The 21022-nt window shown below is 39.0% G+C and overlaps 1 protein-coding gene across 1 annotated transcript in view; it reads left to right on the forward strand.

The window, feature by feature from the left end:
* The first annotated feature begins 4857 nt into the window (after window positions 1-4857).
* The window catches only part of AGMAT (agmatinase), a 394532-nt gene continuing 378367 nt past the window's right edge, over window positions 4858-21022 (forward strand). Inside the window, exon 1 of the mRNA XM_044061769.1 lies at window positions 4858-5381. Coding sequence (XP_043917704.1) covers window positions 5080-5381 — 302 coding nt within the window. The 5' untranslated portion in view covers window positions 4858-5079. The remainder of the gene's footprint in view (window positions 5382-21022) is intronic.

Raw genomic sequence — 21022 nt, forward strand, 5'->3', positions numbered from 1 at the left:
AAAAAGAATGGATAATAATAAGATATCTTTATTATTGAATAAAAGGCTTAATTATTGTGATCTATAAAGGAGTGGCAAATACATTATCAGAAATTAAAAATAACTTAATCATTCCTGACACAGTTTAGTAAAGTAAAAGATTTGGATGTATACGTCACCTTTATTTTAGGGTCTGAAAGATTTTTGAAACTGACTCTTAGATTATTTTCCCCTGCTTCCTACATTTCATGAGTATCAAATGATTTATAAAAATCAGTGTATACCAAGACTATATATTCCCCATTCTGAAGGAGGTATGGGCCTCCTCAAGACTGATTACATTTACAGATTTGCAATAGTAGGACTGCATACATATCTGCTGACCTCACAAGACACAAACATAGTGAACATTTTAAAATATGAGGAGAATAAATCTAAGATAACTCCCCTGCTTAGTTTAGCAAAAGCATATTGGTGCCAAGTGGGAATGGAAATCAAACCAGAAGTAGATTAAAAAATCAGACAGCAACTGTATATGCCAAAAACAAAAGAAAGAATATAAGGTGAAGGATCAGATGAGAAGGCAAGAAATGTGGAAAATGAACAAATATATTTGCGAATACAGAATACTTTTGGAACACCCTCATGTTGATTAGGTTCAAATGCAGGAATGGTTAAGAAGACATGAGTTTAAATCAAAAGATGAAAGGTTAATATTGATGGCCCAAAATACTGGACTACATACATGTTGGTTTACAAAAATCATTGAACATGTGGGAGAAATAGACAAATGTAGGTTTTGTAAAACAGAATTGAAAACAGTTGCACATCTTATTGCTGGCTGTGATATACTAATGGCAGAAAGATTGCATACTGAAAGGCATAATAATATGGCGAGACTGCTGCATTGAGGATTATGCAAACATTATAATACTAAAGTAGATGAAAAACACTGGAAACATGCGCCACAAAGCATCATAGAAAATGATGAAGTCTATATCACATGGGATCAGCCATTACCAACAGTTCAAAAGATAGATGCGATAAAACCAGATATAATAATCCATGAAAAGAAGACAAAAGTAGCATGGATCATTGAAATTGCTATACCCAGTGACTATAGTGTCTTGCGTACAGAGAGACACAAGGTCATAAAATACTACGATTTGCAGGCAGAAACAAAGACAATGTGGAAGAAGTATACACAGACAGTTCCAATAGTAGTGGAAGCAACAGGTCTTATAAAAAAATAATTTACGATCGTACTTAGATGAATTACCAATACATGTAACTCAGCATGAATTGAAAAAGCAGTCAATACTGGGCACATTGTAGGTATTGCGAAGAGCACTTCTGGCTAACATTATATATTGAAATAATACTAATTTCATGAACTTTAATCATACTTTGACTTAAGAATGGGGTCCATTTCCATCATGGTATTAGAAACCCAAAAGACTTGGAGAAATTAAAAAACAGCAAGTCTTTTGCAATCGGAACAGACTTACACTGGATTAAGTCACTTACACTGAGAGCAACTCATTTCGAATCTGGCCCTGGGTGCACCTCACTGAGTATGGAGAAAAAGGTATATATTGTAATTAAATAATACACTTTAAAATTCACATTTTATTCTATTATTTCCACACACTTGTTACAGCCTTGAAAACTTGTACATTGGCCAGAGCTTTTTAATTCACTATGCCAACTTCATTCCACAGTAAGGTTCAGAGAAAGACACAGGAAGTCCTAAATCTTCCTTAAAATCCTATACAGTAGTATAAGCAGCCCTGTGCTCCTTTTCCTTTTCTGTAACTTGACACCATAAGACACCACAGCAAATTTTTTGCTTTTATAGATCTTATTTGTCATGTAATGGTTTTGCCTCCTACTGTATTCTACATGCTTCCACCATGTGCCATTCACAGAAAAATTATTCCTTGCCAAAGTAATGATTTGACTACATCTGACATTTCCCCCTTTAAACTAACATGATTTTTTTCTGATTATATATATATATATATATATATATCATTAATTTAGTTTTTGAAATCCTAATTGACTAAGGTTATGTGTACCTATTCTGTATTATTTTATTTTTGACATTTTTATTGTTTGTCGTTTTAATTGTGGAGCTTTTCTCGCTGGGCCTCCACTGAAAAGGGGCTAATTATTCTCAGCCCAGTGGATAATACCAGTAAACAAATGTAAAATAAAATAAAATAAATAAATTGGGAAGATATGGACTGACACAGCATGATGTAAGCATTCAATTTGTTTATTCAGTGTTTCATGTGTCGCTGCAATAATTAAAAAAATCATAAGCCTGTCCTGTTGAAAGATATGAGTCTTTGCATTCCTAATTATTTTTTTTGTATAACTGGTGGTATATGGAGAACTATGAATGAGTCTCTCTAATCCTAACTCTTATTATATGCTCTTGCTCTGCTCTCAAGGTGAATGTCTCAGCATCCATGTCTCGAACACACGAATAAGCTGGTTGTGTTTGAAGACCGGATCACCATCCTTTATGTTATGGCAAGGTTCTTACATAGACCTTGCACTGATTAGCAGGCCTTATGTTCCCATACAGATGGTGGCCACCTCAGGACTACATTGGAAACCTTCTGACAGCTTTGAAAGTTGTAACACACAACATATTGTCACTCGATCAGCAAAAACAAAAGTGTGGCAAAGCAAAATAAGAGCTATTAAAGCCGTTGTTTGATTACAGGTAAATTACATTTCAGTCTGCTGTTTATGTGGCTGTGCAAGGTATGCACAAAGTGCCTTACCTAGACTAAGTATTTTCATTTTCGTTTATAGCATAGGCCTCCAACTAGTATGTCACTGGGCATACAACATCTAATTACAGTGTACAGACTGAGTTGTAAGGGTGCAACATTTAGACTAACTGAAGGCATTAGCTGTGCAGTCTTTGAGCACATAAATGAAGCCAAAACAAAGAAAGTACACGAGGCATGACTGTCATATTGTTAGCTGTCCATTAAAAGGGTTCTGCCATTATAAGAAAGTTAGACACAGTCATCCAAATTCAGTACAAACTATTGATCTACAGGAAAGGAAAACACATCTGACCCTTGTCTGAAAATTGAATGTAGGACCTCCCACATTCTGTGTGGTTGTCATTGCTTCTGGACAAACAAGGAGTGTTTCTGGACAATTAGGTAAACTGCTCAAAATTTGTCAAAATAACATAAAATATTTTTAATACAAAACACAGTAAATGCTTTTGTCACACAGACATAAAAATCAGTGATTTCATCAGATTAGATATATGTTTAAAGGAAATTGTTTTGGTTCATAATTTTACAGTCTGATGAAGTCCCTGATTTTTACATCTGTGTGATGAAAGCAATTCTTGTCTTTTGCATTAAAAAATATTTTAAATTTTAGGACTATTTTAATAGTTTTGGTTATATATTTCAGATATACACCACAGAACAAAAGGCAATTTAGATTGCAGAGGCAAAAAGATGAGAGATGTATAAATATGACATTTCAGTCTCCACCCAGGGACTCACTCCAACATATACATTAATTTGTTTATTTTTCATTAATTTGTTTATGTATTTCTTTAAATCATAAAATGCCATTTAGGCATAACCAATTTCTAGCATAGACACAGGAAAAATGTCTCAGGCCAAGTATCCAGTTCAACAAATGCATCATTCAACAATAAATAAAACCAAAAGGGCACAGGTTATTATTTAAACACAGAAAGTACCACCTATTCCTTCACAGATCTAGTGGTACCTCAAATACTTGGATAAAAAAAACTAAACGTTCATCAGCAGATAATCAAACATGATAGATTCATATCCCAAAGTATCCTTCAGCTCTGGAAAAAAACTTCCACTACATGTCAAGTAGAACATCACCCTTGCCGCCTCTCCAGCGGTCACTCTTGTCTCGTCCTCCTTGAAGTCAGAGGGACCTTTTACTTGTTTTGTTTTGTTTTTTTGTTTGTTTTTTTGGACAGGCTTGTAATCGTCTGCAGACTGATGCCTAGTGTTTAATTGTGAACCTATGAACATGTCATCTATATAGATTTAAACAAGAACGTAATCTACTATGTGAGAAAAAACATATAATACAAACTTATTGTCTAGCAATGTCATAAACAAGAAACAAAACAGACTATTAAACCGAAGCATTGGAAAGAAAAAAGAATGCATTATATGCCTAAGGGGTACTAGATCTAAAAAATAAATAAACTACAGTGTATGGAGAAAAGCCAGTTTAAAAAAAAACTGTGAGAGAAATTGTGATGTGTTGTCTAAGACTTATATAAATATTAAAGGTAGGAAAAATAATCGGCAAAATGTCAAGTAGAGAAGTGAGGTGAAGTTTCATTCTGTAATGCCCCCACACAGTAAACGTACTTCTCAAGTATCCAGAATTTTGTAGAGCATCCGAGATCATACCTATCATGCCTTGTCCATCGTAAAATGTTTGATTTTCTGGTAAATTATTGAGCATTAGAGTCAGACCGTAATGGCAGACATTAAATTGTTCTGACTCTGTTGGTTCATGAAATGCATGTTGGTGCAAAACCTGTTCAATTAACTTTTCAGTGAACTGAAGCACTATTTGAAAAACATCTCTACTTTTGGCCCTTTGTTATCTCATTAGTCTGGCTTTATTCAGAATTCTAGAGCAAAGAAGTTGATAGTCATCTCATGTCAGGAAATAGTACTACTTTTTTAAATATTCTTGTAGTTTGTTTATGTATTTACGGGGAAGTTATGCCTGATATATCAGTTAAGAAAGTAAGCCTTAATCACGTGTTCAAGAAGTATTCATAATTAGCCTTGCTCTGGTTCAAGAACGTCACGATCTTTTGCCCCATTGTAGTAATTCTATGGCGCTACATTTCAAATTATACTGTCAGCAGTATACAGCTGTTGTAATTGACATGACACTGACTGATTTAACTATTCGACAGGACATCGCCCCATTACAGGCTGACTATAGGGTTTTTTCTGAACTTCGGAACTTGTTGACTTGTCTGACGTCCTAAATAGTAAGGGGCGGATCTGCTTGGGAGAAACGCAGTGAAAGAGTTTTGTAACAACGATGGCGGGTTTCGGATTGTTGAAGCTCTGTGGTAAACAGCCACTGATAATGGTTGTAGGGGGCAGTAGAGTGGGCTTCCTTACTTCGAATATTGGAGGGTCAGTCCCAGGACGGTACCAGCGCACTTTCTGCAGCGGCAGTAGGACCACATTTAATGAACCGCCAAGTGCTGAGTGGTTCGCTCGTCCCGCAGGCATCTGTTCCATGTTAAAGCTACCCGTGCGGGAATCAGCGCGAGGACTGGATGCAGCCTTCGTCGGGATCCCGCTGGACATTGGCACCTCCAACCGACCGGGAGCCAGGTAAAAGGGTGCTCTCAATCTCCCATTTGCCAGCATACCGCTCAGGTGTACAGAATGTCCAGATTTTTTTCCTCATAAAACTTGCGATTTTCTGACAAATCCTCCTGAGGATTTAAGTAACTACATAATGGCATACATTTGAGTTTCTGACTTCCTAGCCTTCAGAAGACGCATGCTAAGCTAACGCAAATGGTGTTATTTTTGTCAACTTTCTAAGTTTGTAACGGCAATAATTTTTAAAATCTGTCTATATTTTTGGGCGTTTGTCTCATCCTTATTGTAAGCTTTCTTCGTGTTTCTTGAGCTAAGAGATTGAGAGGTATGCTAAAAAGTGGCACTGTAGCATAGCTTTGAATCAGACCGGGACAAATCCAGATATAATCAGTACATATTTTAGTACTATTAACTTGGGACAATGACAGAATAAGAGAATGTGAATTAATATTCTTTTTCTGAAGTACAATAATTATAATTATTGTCATCAATTTGTTAAGTAATGCCAACCTGTTCTCCAAAAGTCAGCAGTTTTGGGAGGAATTAAAAAGGACATGGCTAAAATTTGGGTGAAAGTCAGGGATGTCCCTGGAAATCTGGGACATTTGAAAGGTAAAATGTGGCACAAATGGTCAAGATGTGGTACATATACAAACAGCTTTCTAACAACTTCAACTAGGAAGCTCATGTGATGTTTAAAATGGGATACTTTACAGTTATAAAACACATTTTAATGAATTGATATAATTCAGTACTGTCTATTTTCCATGAATGTTAGTGAAAGGGTCTCCTAGGAATGAATGCGTGACAAACCCATTCAATACAGAACATTGAGGAACGTGGACTTTGAAAGACTCAAATAACGAATGTTCCTCCTAATGAAATATACTTGAGAGGTATGGATTTAGGACACTGATTGTAGAAAGGATATCTTGTTACATTGTAGGCTGTAGCACTTGCTGTAGAACTGAAAAAAATGTAGAATGCTCATACCTCTGAAAATATTAACATAAGAAATCTGAACAAAGATGTAAATAATGGGGGGGGGGGTAGGGACAAATTTTAAATATTAATAAATATTTTGTGTTGCTATGTATTTTTCTGAAGGATACACAGTCTGAAATTCAAATGTCTGTCATTATTTAGTGATTTCAATTCTCAGTGATTTGACAGAAAACCATGATTATTATGAGGATGAAACAAAAAAAAATGACATGGAAATCTGGACATTCTGCAAAAGTTGGACAGCTGAAAGGTATGGAGATACTGCAGGATCAAGAAAAAGCAGGAAAAAAAGTTTGTCCTGTTGAATTCAAACAGTATTCCAAATTTTTCTTGTTACAGTCTAAAAATCTGCATTTTTATAATGTAGCATTTTATCTCATTATTTGTTTTCCTTGGGTTAAAAAACTGTTGTTTCCTCCAACATATATCAGTGTCAGAATTAGGTCTGTGCTGCAGACATCATGAATGAGTGCAGCTATAATAACCTGCTTGTGCAAATCAAAAATTATGGACAAAGCCCAATAAATGGTAAGGCGAAAGCCTAAAATCAGAAATGGATTTTAGATACTGCTATTATAAACTTGGAAAGTTGCTAGAATAACAGGTTTTGCATTAATATGCATTTTACAGACCCAAAAGAAGCCTTCAGTCAAAGGAGCAACACTTAACAGACTCACACAAATCCAGCATGTCATAAAGGGACTCCTTATACTCAGAAAGCATAGATAAGCTACATAGCTGAGCTGTGGACGAACATTGTCTTTACCACCAGACAAATGTCCTTGCTTTTAAGACCAGCCTCAAAAACATATTAACCAATCTACAGTTTGCAAATGCCCTGACTCGCCACCCTAAATACTTGATTTCCTCTTCCTACCTACTAAACCATTTCTTCCCAACGGGCTTTTTATGTCAAGCCAAGGTTTACATTGCCAGGTGGCTAGCCCTACCGCAGTAGTTTATTCATACCACTCACTTGCACACACACACTCGCCTATGGCCAGTTTAGAGTGTCCAATCCACCTACTGCATGTCTTTGGAATGTGGGAGCAAACCAGAGCACCTGGAGGAAAACCATGTGACCACAGGGAGGACATGCAGACACCGCACAGAAGGCACCCCAGCTGAGAATCAAACTGGAAGACCTCTTGCTGTGAAGTGACAACTCCAACAGCTGTACTACCACACCTTGACTTGAGATGATTGTCACTGCTGAAGTGACACTCTGACCCCATGTGCAAAATGGGAAAAAAGGGGTTGTGGATGGATGGCTTTTTATGTCTAACTGAAGGGAGTTTCTTGCACTCCTCCCATGAGAAACATGGGGTCTTCTATTAGCTTATAAATCAGCATAATTACAGTTGTATATCACATTGCTTTAGCTATCAAATTTTGATATTCTGTTCGTAGTCTTATTACATTCATTCTGATAATTTCCTGCTTCAGCAATGTTCTGTAATATGCACCGATGTCCCTTTTTAAAATTTACTACACCTTATATCTGTGTGAGATGTTTCCAGTTTATTCAGTTGTTAATTAATTTCAGTATTTTTGTACAATACTTCTTTAGACCTTGTTTAAACTTTATTGTATAGTTCTCCCTGGTGAAAATGGGCATTGTACCTAGTCAGACTTTCCCTTTAAATAAAAGCGAATATATTTTCTGAAGGATATGAGATCTGAAACTGAAATGTCATTATTTATGGGTTCCAGTCCTCAGTTATGTGCCAGAAGATAAAAATTGTATGAGGAACAGACCAAAATACATGGCAAAAATCTGGACACTTGCAAAATTATGGGTATTTGAGTCTTCACTTAAAGTTGTATATGCCGAACCTTTTGCAAGCCTGAATCCTTTGATGTGGTCTGTGCAGTCCGTCAAACTTTGCCAAGAAAATATATATTTTATTCAGCTAGCTACAGCTTATTTACCAGTGAATCATTTAGCCTGTGCTAGTTGGAGTCATTTATACTCTGACGGGAAAAGTGTTGATGTAATTACAAGCTGCTCAGCTATTTTTTAATGCAGCCCAGCAAGTATAGCACCCACTTCCCCACCTTTGTCTGTTATAGCTGCTGTTACATCTCCAGCTGGGAGGTACAACAATAGGAAAATAAGTATAGCCTGACTAGCATGCTGTTCACAAGCTACAGCCCTTTCCAGCACTGCCCACCACTGACGTGATCTTGCTCCATTCAGGCTAATAAAAAAATGCATTAATTAAATAAATAATACCATAAGGCAGAGTGGGTGGGATGGAAGATGCAATTCAGTACTACTTTTCTTATCCAAATCAGTAAAATTATCTAAATTGCAATATCCGGCTCTGTTTTTATATTTAAGAAAACATGCACTATTGACCTGGTCATGGATCGGATGACATGTATCCATCCTAACCCAGGCCCCAATAATAACTTCCCACCCTACCCACAATCTTTCCCATCCACCACCACACCACACCAAATTCTAATCAGTCTACTACTCATCCCCATCCCTATCCCCTCTTCCAAAAACCTCTAATTCTGACCTGCTCTTAACCAGCTTCAGTCTCCGTAGTATCATAAGCAAAGCTAGTGAATTCTAAGCTACCCTAGCCACCTACTCACCAGATATAGCTGTGATAACTGAAACCTGGTTAAAGCCCCACATCAAAGGCAAAGAAATTATCACAACCGGCTATAACTTCATTAGACTTGACAGAGTAAACAAAAAAGGTGGTGGAATCACTGTTATATTTAAGGACGCCCTCAAAGTTGTATAACTAAACTGTGCTCCTCCTGACCTACCCAACTCTGAAATCCTAACTACTCACCTTGAAATCAACCCAAATAAATCAATATTTATCATAGCCACCTATCTACCTCTAGGCAATAACCTTCCCACCAGTGAAAGTCTACTTTCTTGGGCTTCTACCAATTTTAGCCCAGAAACTATAGTTCTTGGTGATTTTAACTTTGATTGGCCCTCCTGCTCAACAAGCCCTCCAGCTTCATAAACCTTTTCAACTTCACCCAAACGATAACCTATCCAACTCGCACAGACAAACATTCCAAACAGCAGGCAACCTTTAGATATTAACTAACAAACATAACCTAAACTACTTAGCTGGTTGCCTTCCTGACTCCCTCAGTGACCATTCTCCAACCTTTTTATACAGAAAATGTGCCCATACTCAAAGCAGTATCACCTACAAATACATCCGTAGCAAAAAAATCTTCTCCCCCACTACATTTAACCTGCTACTACAACAGTGTGACTGGACAAACCTTAAATACCTTCAGTTAGACTTGGCTGTTCAGTACTTCAACAGTACCTTCCTTAAAACACTTAATAACGTCGCCCCCACTAGGAAAGTATGCTCTAAAGCCAAGCACCTACCTTGGCTAACCAAAGACACCAAACTGCTAAAGATAAAGTAAACCTAGTACATTATCAACAACTATGAAATCTAGCTAAGAAACGAGTCAAAAAAGACAAAACCAACTTACTTCCAAATTTGTCAACACAAACACCTAAACAACCCCAAAAATTCTGGCAAAACATTAACTGTCTCCTCAGCCTCGGTCATACCTCAACCTCCGCTCAAGTCATCTCAAACAATACTGACCCTATTCCAACTCAAACCAACTCTCACTTTATAAATGCTATAATCTCCCTACTAGGCAGTCAGCCTAATCGGCCTCTTACTGTTCCCTCCCCTACTTCAGCTAATCCCAACCCTTTCACTTTTGCACCCATTCAGACTAGTTAGATAAAAACTCTCCTAACCAAAGCTTAAACCCTGCTGTCTTGCAGTTGACCAACGTCCTAACGAAGTTTTAAAAATTGGTGCTCCTTCCATTGCCTACCCCACATAGGTTCATAGGTAGGTACTATGCTATTAGCCCTAGCCAAAAAGGTACCCTGGCTTTCGCCACCCAAGAAAATTATTTTCCTGTGCCCCTGTCGAGCAGAGCCACAGAAGTGAGCCCTGGGGAAAATTTCCCATCCAATCATCAAGATTTTTCTTGAAGAGTGCTAATGAGGAGCTCTGTTTGACATAAATAGGTAGTCTGTTCCAGAGTATGGGAAGTCTCTGGGATAGGAATCCTATCCCTCCAGCATTTTCTGTTTATTGTGGTGACAAGGTTTAGGTCCCTAGAGCATGTAGCTCAGGGGGATTGGGATTTCTGTTCCAGAGTATGGGAAGTCTCTGGGATAGGAATCTATCCCTCCAGCATTTTCTGTTTATTGTGGTGACAAGGTTTAGGTCCCTAGAGCATGTAGCTCAGGGGGATTGGGATTTCTTTTAAGTGGAGCATGTCTAACAGCTCTGGGTTTGACATAGCTTTGTATGTTAGGCAGTGATCGCCTCTGAGTAGGCGATATGCGATGGAGTAAAGCTGGAGTTTTTTGAGACTGTCTGCGTAGGGCATCTGTTTGAGGCCAGTAATCCTCTTTGTGAGGTATTTCTGTGGCCTTTCCAGTTGTTGTAGATGTCTTATGAGGTACATACCAAAAGGGGCGTTGTACTCTATAATGGATCTAATGAGTGATGAGTAGAGGGGAACAAATTACCTCTCTTTTTTCTGGATGAGAAACCTTTTGTGATGAGGTGAGCCATGAAGAATTTCCTGACCACTGTGGCGATGTGATTATCAAAGGAGAGACTACTGTCCAGCTGTGTCTCAACGTCTCTTATCACACTTTCGGTGTTAAGTAGACTACCACTTATGTGGTAGTTCATGGGTACAGAGTTTTTACCAAAGGGGATGACAATACACTTTTTGGCATTGAGCTTCAGGCCATGGCTTTGACACCAGGCATCTGTCTCAGTGAGGCCCTTTTGTAGTATGTCCACATCATTAGGAGTTTCGATTATGGCTCCTAGTTTGCAGTCATCTGCAAACTTTGTTAGCCAAAGACCTTCTGCGTTAGCCTGTACTTCAGAGAAGTAGAACAGGAGAGGACCCAGGACTGAACCCTGTGGTACTCCACTTGTCACTGGTCTGAAGTCGGATTTGGAGTCTGCTACTTTCACAGTGTGGGTTCTGTCCGTGAATCAGTTGGCAACCCGTCTTGTGACATAGGGATTTATACCTAGTTTAGTGAGCTTATCTATAATACCAGAATGGGGGATGGCGTCAAAAGCCTTGGCAAGATCTAGATAAGCTGTGTGAACCACCTTACCCTCATCTATGGCTTTGGTGACTGCTTCAAATAAGTCCGTCAGGTTTAGGAGACATGATCTGCCTTTTACAAACCCGAACTGGGTAGGGTCCAGAGTTTGGAGATTACCACTGTCTTTGTTTATGAGTTCCATGATGATATGTTCTATGGCCTTGTAGACGAGGCTCGTCAAGCTAATGGGGTGGTAGTTCCCAGGGTCCGTCATGGCTCCCCCTTTGTGGAGTGGGATAACCGTCATGGTGAGCCATTCAGTGGGCATAAAGCCTGAGGTGAGGCTATGATTGAACATGGTACTTGGGTAGGGTGCCAGTTCATTCTGTAGTTCATGTAGAATGCAGCCTGGGATATTGTCAGGTCCCATGGATGCTGTGTTCTTGGCTTTGGAGAGTGTGTTTTTTACCTGTGTAGCCATGATTAGAGGAACTTTGCATTCTTCTGGTGTAGAGATTATCCCTTTTGGGGGTGAGATGGGGGTAAAGTTAACACTGAGCCTATCTGCCAGGATGTTGGCAATATCAGTTGGTTCTGTATATTTAGTGCCATTGTGCTGTAACTCGGAGCATATCTGAGTGTTGCCATTGAGATTCTTGACATAGCTATAGAATGCTTTGTGATTGTCTTTAGAGTCAGTGGCAATTTTTTTTTCGTAACTAGTTTTGGAGGATTTTATGAGGGATCTCAGCTTCTTACTGAGGTTGACCGGGGAGTTCCTCCAATCATGGGATTTTACACTCTTTTGCAACAGTTTCTTCCTTCTATTGTAGAATGTATTTATGGCAGAGGACCACCAGATTGGCTTCCTTTTTTTGGAGGATAGCATCTTGGTTCTGTTAGGGATAGCATGATCAGTGCACTCGTGTAAGTGCTTATAAAGTGCATTTGTGTAGGATTCAGCAGTTGTACCTCTATTGTCCGTCTGCATGGGTGTCATGAAGTTTGCCACTTCTGTCTTAAGAAGTGTGAAGTTGGCTTTGGAGAAGTTTTTTATGGTGGTTTCCCTAATTGGGGGTGGCAGCAGGATGTGGATGTCTAGGGTGATTAGCTTGTGGTCGGATCTGACCAATGAGGAATTGACCTCTGGTGTGGAACACCATTTGCCCAAGTTGGTAATGACCAGGTCTAGGATATTGCTGCCCCTGGTAGGGGTGTGAATAAGTTGATCCAAGGCATTGGAATTTATGAATTCCAGAAAACCTTGAGCAAAAGAGTTGGTACATGAATAGTTTTCAGAGTTAATGGTGGGGTAGTTGAAATCGCCCATTATTAGGGTGTTGGGTTGTACCCTAATACTTTCCAGTGTATCAAGAAATGAGGAGTGGGAATCCTGGGGCATGGTGGGGGTCTGTAGCAAGCTACAATTTGGATTGCGGTCTTGCCCAGAGTTAGTTGCACTTGGATAATCTCGGTTGCATTATGCTGTGCAACTAGCCTGGAGGTGTGGATATCCTTAATAAATATGGGCACGCCTCCACCTTTAGTGCTTCATTCTAGGTTAGGTGGCTGAAAGGTGTGGTATGAATTATAGCCTGGTAATGCAGGGGTGCTCTCTGGAGCTTTGAACCAGGTCTCTGTCACTGCACAGATGTCGATGTTCTCCATTTTAAGGAGTGCCTCAAGTGAGTGCATTTTGAGGTTTAGACTTCTAGCATTGAGTAGCATTACCCTCAGATTTTGCTTGCTTGTACCTGTTACGGTGGTGAATTTGTCATTTGAACCTTGCCTAAAAAAGGCACTATAGGGGTGGCAAGAGCCTTAGCCAGTATCCGGAATCCCAAGGGCGACGGGTGCAGGCCATCTCTGGCAAAGCATCGTGGTCTGTCGATCATGTCGTCCCAGACAGACAAGTACTGGATCCCCTTAGAATGACACCAGAAGCTTAACCAATTGTTGAAGTCAATCATTTTGTCCTTGTACTGTGGTATCATTTTGGGTGATGGCAGGATGCTACTCAGGGCTAGGGTCGTACCTGCCAGGGCTACAAGATCGGAGAGCTCCTCCATGACACTCTTAATGTAGTCCAAGGAGGTATGTCTCAGGTCATTCACACCAACATGGGCAATGACCGTGTCATATTTCTACATGTTGTGGAGTGACCTGAGTGCATGCGTTATGTGGCGGATCCTGGCACCTGACAGGCAGCTGACAGTAACTTTTTCCTTGTTTAGCCTGGTGAGTGGAACATCAGTGTGCCTGACTATAGAGTCACCTATGACTAGAGTGTTGGGTACATTGTCGTTCTGTTACAGAACAATATGTCCCACTTCTCCGGAAAGTATCACACATCATTCTACTCCACAAAGGTGGACCCTCTAAAGAACTGACTAACTTCCATCCCATAGCCATCCTTTCCCCCTTGCAAAAAAATGCAACCACAATCAACTCCTTAACCACTTCCTTGCTCACAACCTCTTATCTAATTCCCAAGATGGTTTTAGGCCTTAACATAGTACTAGCGCTGCACTAATAACTTTCACTAACAACATTCACCTTCTCATAAACGAAGGCCAGCTTGCCTCATCCATCTTTCTTGATATGTCCAAAGCCTTCGACACCATTTCACACCAACTACTACTCAACAAACTCCTCTTATGGACTCAGTTCACCATCCCTAATCTGGCTCCATAGCTGTCTTTCCAATCCACAGCAGGCCACTAAATGGGAGAACAGTCTTTTTCTCCCCTAGCCCCCATCTTGTTCCCCAAGGTTCCATACTTAGTCCTGTCCTCTTTATTATATTTAGTAACAACTTTAGTTCTACAACCAGCTAGCCTCCATTGTCCAGTACACCAATGATGCTACACTTATCTGTTCAGCCCCCTCACCCCAGGAACTTCAACTAAAAATGCAAACTGCTTTCTGGGATGTAGAAAAATACCTCAATGAACATCAACTAATACTAAACCCAAATAAAACTAAGTAATAGTTTTCAGCAACAAAAAATCCAAACAATCCCACTCCCCTCTCACAATCCTCTCTTCAAATGGAACCAAGATAGAACCCACAAACCAGACTAAACTCTGTCACAATAGATGATAATCTGAAATTTGACATATTTCTCTGACAATCAAAAAAGTCCATATCAAACTTGGCACCCTCTACCGGGCCAAACCATACCATACTCAAAGCGCCAGGCTGGCCGCTACTCAATTACACCTACTATCCTCCCTCCTCTATGGTTCTCTCATAATCACAGACCTGAGAAAGACTGACCTCAATAACCTAGAATCCTGCTACAAAAAAATTGCCAGCTTTGCCACTCATCCACACAGGACCCACCACAACACAGTTCTCTCCCAGCTCAGCTGGCTAGACGTCCCTAACCTTTTATCTCTCAATCAACTTACCATGGCTTACAAAATAGTCCACCAATCTAGCAACTGCCCTGCTCTTTCCAGTCTATTCCAACCTAGTATCACTCTCAAGTATCTCAGATCCACAGACAAACTTATGCTAAAATTTACCCATTCCCACAACTATCATGGCATCTCCCTCTATTCTTACAAAATACCCAAACTTTGGAACCCTCTTCCTCAACCCGTCACAAAAAATCCAAACTGTCATGAGGTCAAACAACGTCTAAAGGACTACCTAGCTAGCAAGGGCGCCCGCAGGCAGGTGCAAGGGGGTGCACTTGCACCCCCCTGGAATAGTAGGCTGACTAGTTTAAAAAAAAGTTTTTTTTTTTTTTTTTTTTTTTTTTTGGGCGCATTCTTCTTTAAGAAGAAAGGAGTCCAGTGTCGCGGGTGTGCTGACATCATCGCTCAGCGAGCGGGAACTGACACGGACGGTTTCGGGTTCGCAAGCGGGAACTGAGACGGACTTCACTGAAGATGGAAGCGGGACACGGACGGTTTCGGGTTCACAAGCGCGATGGATGGACGGATACTTAGGAGCACGCCGCGCGGAAACTGAAATGGACAGAAGATGGGACACTTTCAGAGTGAGTAGTTGGACGGAAGATGGGACAGTGATGTATATGTGTGTGTGGAAGAAAGGGTACTAAGTCTTGGAGGAAGGCGTGATGCACCTCTTACTACTGTTTTCTATTTCATTGACTTCAGTATTTAAACTTTTTTTCTTAAGGATTTAGTTGATTTTATTTGAATGAATGTGGAAAGGTCTTCAGATTTTCAGTAAGGTTATTTTTTTTCTGGTTTTTGAGAAGCCTTTTGTGGATCTGTCTTTTTTTTTTTTTTTCTCCTTCCTTTCTCTTTTCATTGTTTGCACCTGCAGGGGTATGCTGCTGGCTTTTCTCACACTTTCTTTTAATTCTGGCATGAAAAGTGTTAATGATGCTCCATTTGGTTATGCCAAGACATTCTTACATATAGTCAGGTAGCATATGTTTGTTCTAATTTAACTGGATTGTTTGTACTTTGGTATAGTCCATTTTTACAGTGGTGAGCAGAGAGAGAGGACCAACACTTTCTGTTTTATTCCAAATCATTTTGAGCACTAATGGAAGGCTTTTGCTATGCTGTATTGAATTAACATCTCTGCAGGTCCTGCCTCCTATAGCAGTCCATAGTAACGTATAATACAATTTTTTCCAGATTTGTATTTTAAACATTTTTTTAAGTGACTAGAAATACACTAATTTTATTTTCAAGATCCTTTGAGACAAATTTTGTTTTGTTTGACTCCACACTGATCTTGAGGATATGCTACTTTAAACATGGTGCACTCTTAGTATAGTGTGTGTGTGTGTAAGAGGGAGGTAGCATACTTCAGAAGAAGTCTTTTGACGAAAGTGGTCAATAAATAGTTTGATAAGCTAATTTTCCAGTAACCCCGCTGATTTTTTGGTCCATGCGAGGTTCTTATTTGGTGGTTTTTATTTTACCTTGGTTTTCGTGGGGTTTTTTTACTAATATATGAAAGAATGCAAAAAAAGCCTTGTATAAATTACATTTTAGCAAACATAAAAGAAAAGGTAGATATGATGCTTTTGTTCATAAATTTAGAAGAAGTGGTCCAAACATATATCTTGTAAAGAAAATGTTTTATTTTCCAAATGAAAGGCAAATGGACTATGTAAATTAAAAAAGGTGCACTTTAAAATTATTTACTGAGTATTAAATATGTCTCAGAATATAGGAAGCCTATCCATGCATCCAAATGTGAAAGGATTCTATCCTAATGAAAATTGATACAGCTTCAAAAACTTTCCAAAGTATATTGTAGAAACTTAAAAATGCCCACCTGAAATAGCACAGATTGAAGATAGCATGAAAGCAAGAATGAAAAATATTTGCAGGTCCTTTAGTTTCATTTCCTTTTTTCTAGTATTAACTTTTTAAAGATGGATGTCACTCATTTCACACGCAGATCTCTCCCTGTTTCCTGCTCCTATTTCTCTCCATTATCTTGTAAAGGAGACAGCAGATAGGCTTCACAAGTTTCCAGCATGGCATTTTAATAAACTTCAAACAGATTATTTAATTTCACTCCTATCTCAGTGACATGAGGGCTCTGTTTCACAGCTTAAGTAGGCATATAGGACTTCCGTAGTATTATGAGTTTGTAATCCTGTCCTGTTGACAAGAAAGTCAGTTCATTATAATGCTGACTCACAGGCCTGGTAAAAATAAAGTACTTTCCAGTGCAGTTCCATTTTGTGACAGTAAAAGAAATGAATTCTGCATGTATATTTATGTGATATTATGTATACAATGCATTAAGGTCATACACAGTAAAGGGTTTATTTTTCCATTTGCTGGAATAATTTTAAATATGCATATAAGCATTTATTTTTTGTTTGCTGTATTTTCTAATACTAATGGGTGTAAATCGATATGCTTTTGCTTTGTTAAATTAAAATATGAACAGGAGGTGGTTATCAAGTATGAATGGACAGTGCAGTGGTGCAGTGGTTTGCATTGTCACCTCACAGCAAGAGGTCTCCAGTTTGATTCCTGGCAGGGTGCCTTCTCTGTGGAGTGTGCATGTCCTCCCTGTGTTTGTGTGGGCTTCCTCTGGGTGCTGTGGTTTCCTCCCATGTCACAAAGACATGTATCTGGAGCGTTTTTCCCCAGGCCTCTACTGAAAATTGGCTTGTTCCAATTTGGACTTTCCTGGTAAACTTGTTAAATAAATAAATATTTATGAGTTAAAATATGCAACTCTGATTATTATCTTATATTAGTCAGTGCGCAAAAACATATTATCTAGCTAGTGGCATAGATGGATAAAACCCTCAATACAGTCCAGGCGACTCAGGTTCAATTAGGTGTCTGATGTAGTGGCAGGTTGAAATGGGTGCTACCATGTACCACAGGGGACCAAGTGGAGGGGGAAAGCATCAGAGGTAGATGATAAAAAATTTAATAGACCCCCCCTGGTGGATGTGAATGGTCAGATCCCACAGGACAACCTCAAGTTCTTGTCATTAGGAGCCCTTTCGGAGACGGTTGAAGATGCATCCGGCAGACCTGGAGATGGTCATGTGGCGTGGCACTGGGTAGGAAGGCGTACAGTGATGGGGGAGGGAGAAAAATTCTCAAAAAATGTTATCTAGACATTCTCATTTGCAGTTTTCCATAGCTGTGACTTTCCTTAACCAAGTCATATAATGATTTTCTAAAGTTTATGAGTCTTTCATTACAACTGTCATCCATAAGGATGAAAACAAAAGCATGTATTCAGTACAGATGCAGCTCTTTGATGAACCTATGTTATCAGTGTCAGTAATACATCAGGTAGCACACTTTCCTTTGATGCAGAAGACCAGAAGGCTGTGGGTTCTATTTCCACTCTAGGTAACTAGATTGCTGACACTACAGTACAGTGCTGGGAGGTGCTGCATTCCTGAGTGTGTGTTATACTTTGGAAGGAACATTAAACTAAGATCCCATCTGACTGAGTTAGTGATACCTCAGGTGGATATAAAAGATCCCATTCCACCTATTGAAAATAGTAGGTGCAGTTCCCTGATACTCTGGACAAATTTTCCCTTGTATAAGAAATACCATATCTCCCTTAAAAAAAGCTAATAGGCTACTAGAACTAATCCTGACAACAAAGGATAAATACAATAAATTATCCACTTTGTACGCTGCTATTAAATGTTCTAAATATTATAAGTTTGTACAGTAACCTCACACACCCTTTCCTCCTTTTAACTTCTCCTTAGCTCTTCTTTCAGACTACCCTTCTTAAAAGTCAGCTTGAGTATCTTCCTCTATACTGTTTCCATACCCCTACAAATTTATTCTCCTTGTTGAGTATCTTTGCCACTTTAAGATTTCCTTCCCTCCTTCTTAAAGAATTTTCTGTTTCGTTACCTTTCTATGTTTAGCTAGACAACCGTTTATCCACTATGCCCACAACATCAGGAGCATGCTCCTCTCTTCCACTTTTTCTTCCATTCTTCCAACCAAAATAAATGTCCGCCTTCCATCTTCAGTTATGCTATCATTATTTCTAATTATTGACAAGTTTTTGACATATCAAATTTGCCCACTCACATCCCCACATTACAGAACTAATTCAAGCCTGACCAGAATTCTTTGGTGTGTGTGTGTGTGTGTGTGTGTGTGTGTGTGTGTGTGTGTGTGTGTGTGTGTGTTAAGAGGGAGGTAGCATACCACTCAGCTGTCCAGGTTTTTGCAGAATGTCCAGATTTTTGCCCCATATTCCTCCTGAAAAGGATTGAAGTTGCTAAATAATGAGATTTCAATTTTAGACGTCATATAATTTAGGAAAATGCATACTAACACAAATCATGTTACTCTTGCAATTTTCTAAGTTTATGACAGCCATATTTATAATCTGTCCCTATTTATTTTAGGCTTTGTCCAGACTTCTTGCACTAAGGTTGAGGGGTGTGGTATATCTGTGTGAGAGAGACACACACACAGTGAAATGCCCAAGTTAGAGTTAGCAGGTGGAATTTATTTTCAAATGCATTTTCAAGGAACTGTGAGTTTTAAGGGAAGCAAAGTTTACTGCTGCTCATGCCAAGTCTATTTACAATGTGCAACTGTTTTGTTTAGCAAATGGTATCTCTATTGTGGTATAAAGTTTTAAAGCTATAGTAGTTAGTAGCACCACAAGTAGAATACTTACATCTTAATGTAGAGGCTTGAGGTTTTATTCATACAGCATGTACATTTGTATGCTGCAGTCCTGAGGATGTCCTCCTTTGGATGAGATGCCTAATAACTATGAATCTGTTTTCAGCTTGCCATCCATTTTCTATTGCAATATACCAGCTTACCATTTTTTTTAATTTAACATTGGCAATTTATTCTTTGACGGCAGCAGGCACTGAGTTTGTAGATGAAACACTGAAATATAAAGTTGTTTTCTAGCAACAACCTCTTCATTAGTTTCAGATATATTTAATGCGGAATTATTCAGATTACTTTTACTTCGGCAGAGATTGTGTGTATTGACTGATATTGGTGGATTGTAATGAGTGGCCTTTTATGGTTGAAATGTTCTAAATTGGGCAGTTTGTCATTATTGGTTTGTATGTTTTGTTTCATTGCTTACTGGAAAAAATATTCAAAACTATAAATTTAAAACACACTCAAACAAGTGTTGCTGTATAATACAAGGGATATAATTCAGTTATATATTATATATTATAATTAATACAATCAGGTAAATCAAATAACTTTTGCATGGCCCTAACAGTGTGCAAGGAGCCTATTGCTTGAAAACAGTTCAAAGGTAAATAATCTGCCACTGGCCAGATGCATTTTCTTTGAATGTGGGTTTCAATGCTGTTTCATTGAATGCGAGTTTCAAAAGTAGAGAAGCTTTAATGCCAAGTCTGTTTTCGTTGTAAGACTATTGCTTTGTTTAGGTTTAGTAAATGTCTATCAGTATTTGGGCTATAATGTTTGAAATAAAAGTTGTAAATTAAATCCAACTGCCTGTAATCATTGTAGAACTAAAGCATAAATCAGTATGTACACAGAGATTTGAACAGTGTCTATGGCAAATGGGGAGAAATAGCCAAGTAATGGGACACTTGAATGGCTGTGTGGGCGGGGCTTGAGGTGGGTGGATGTGGGCGGGGCTGTGTTGGCAGGGGGTGGGGAGAGCTATGTGGGTGGGGCTCTGGGTTTGCACCCCCCTGCAAAAAATCCTGCGGGCTCCCTTGCTAGCTAGTCATTGGCTTTGCTCTTGCCATACTCCAGGCTAATTCTTCCAAGCTCCATTACCTTATCACTCCTTTCCCACCTCCTATCTCTACCCCATCCTGCTGTTTCTAGCATTTCCACTTCTTCAGTTCATCTCTATGCTAAATTGCTTTTATTATACAACTTAATTCAACTGCACTGTTAGATGAGTTCATATGTACTATGCTCATAATCTGTACATGTAAATCGCAACTGTGTTATTCATTTATCCATTGTTATTTTGTTGTGCACTGTATGTGTGTGTGTGTACACTATTTTTTGCATTTGTATTTGAATGTAATTTTAATGTTATTATTAATACCTTTTGGAGCTATTCTCCC

This window comes from Protopterus annectens, chromosome 2.part0 (genome assembly GCF_019279795.1).
Source record: "Protopterus annectens isolate FY-2018-M chromosome 2.part0, PAN1.0, whole genome shotgun sequence".
NCBI lineage: Eukaryota > Metazoa > Chordata > Ceratodontiformes > Protopteridae > Protopterus > Protopterus annectens.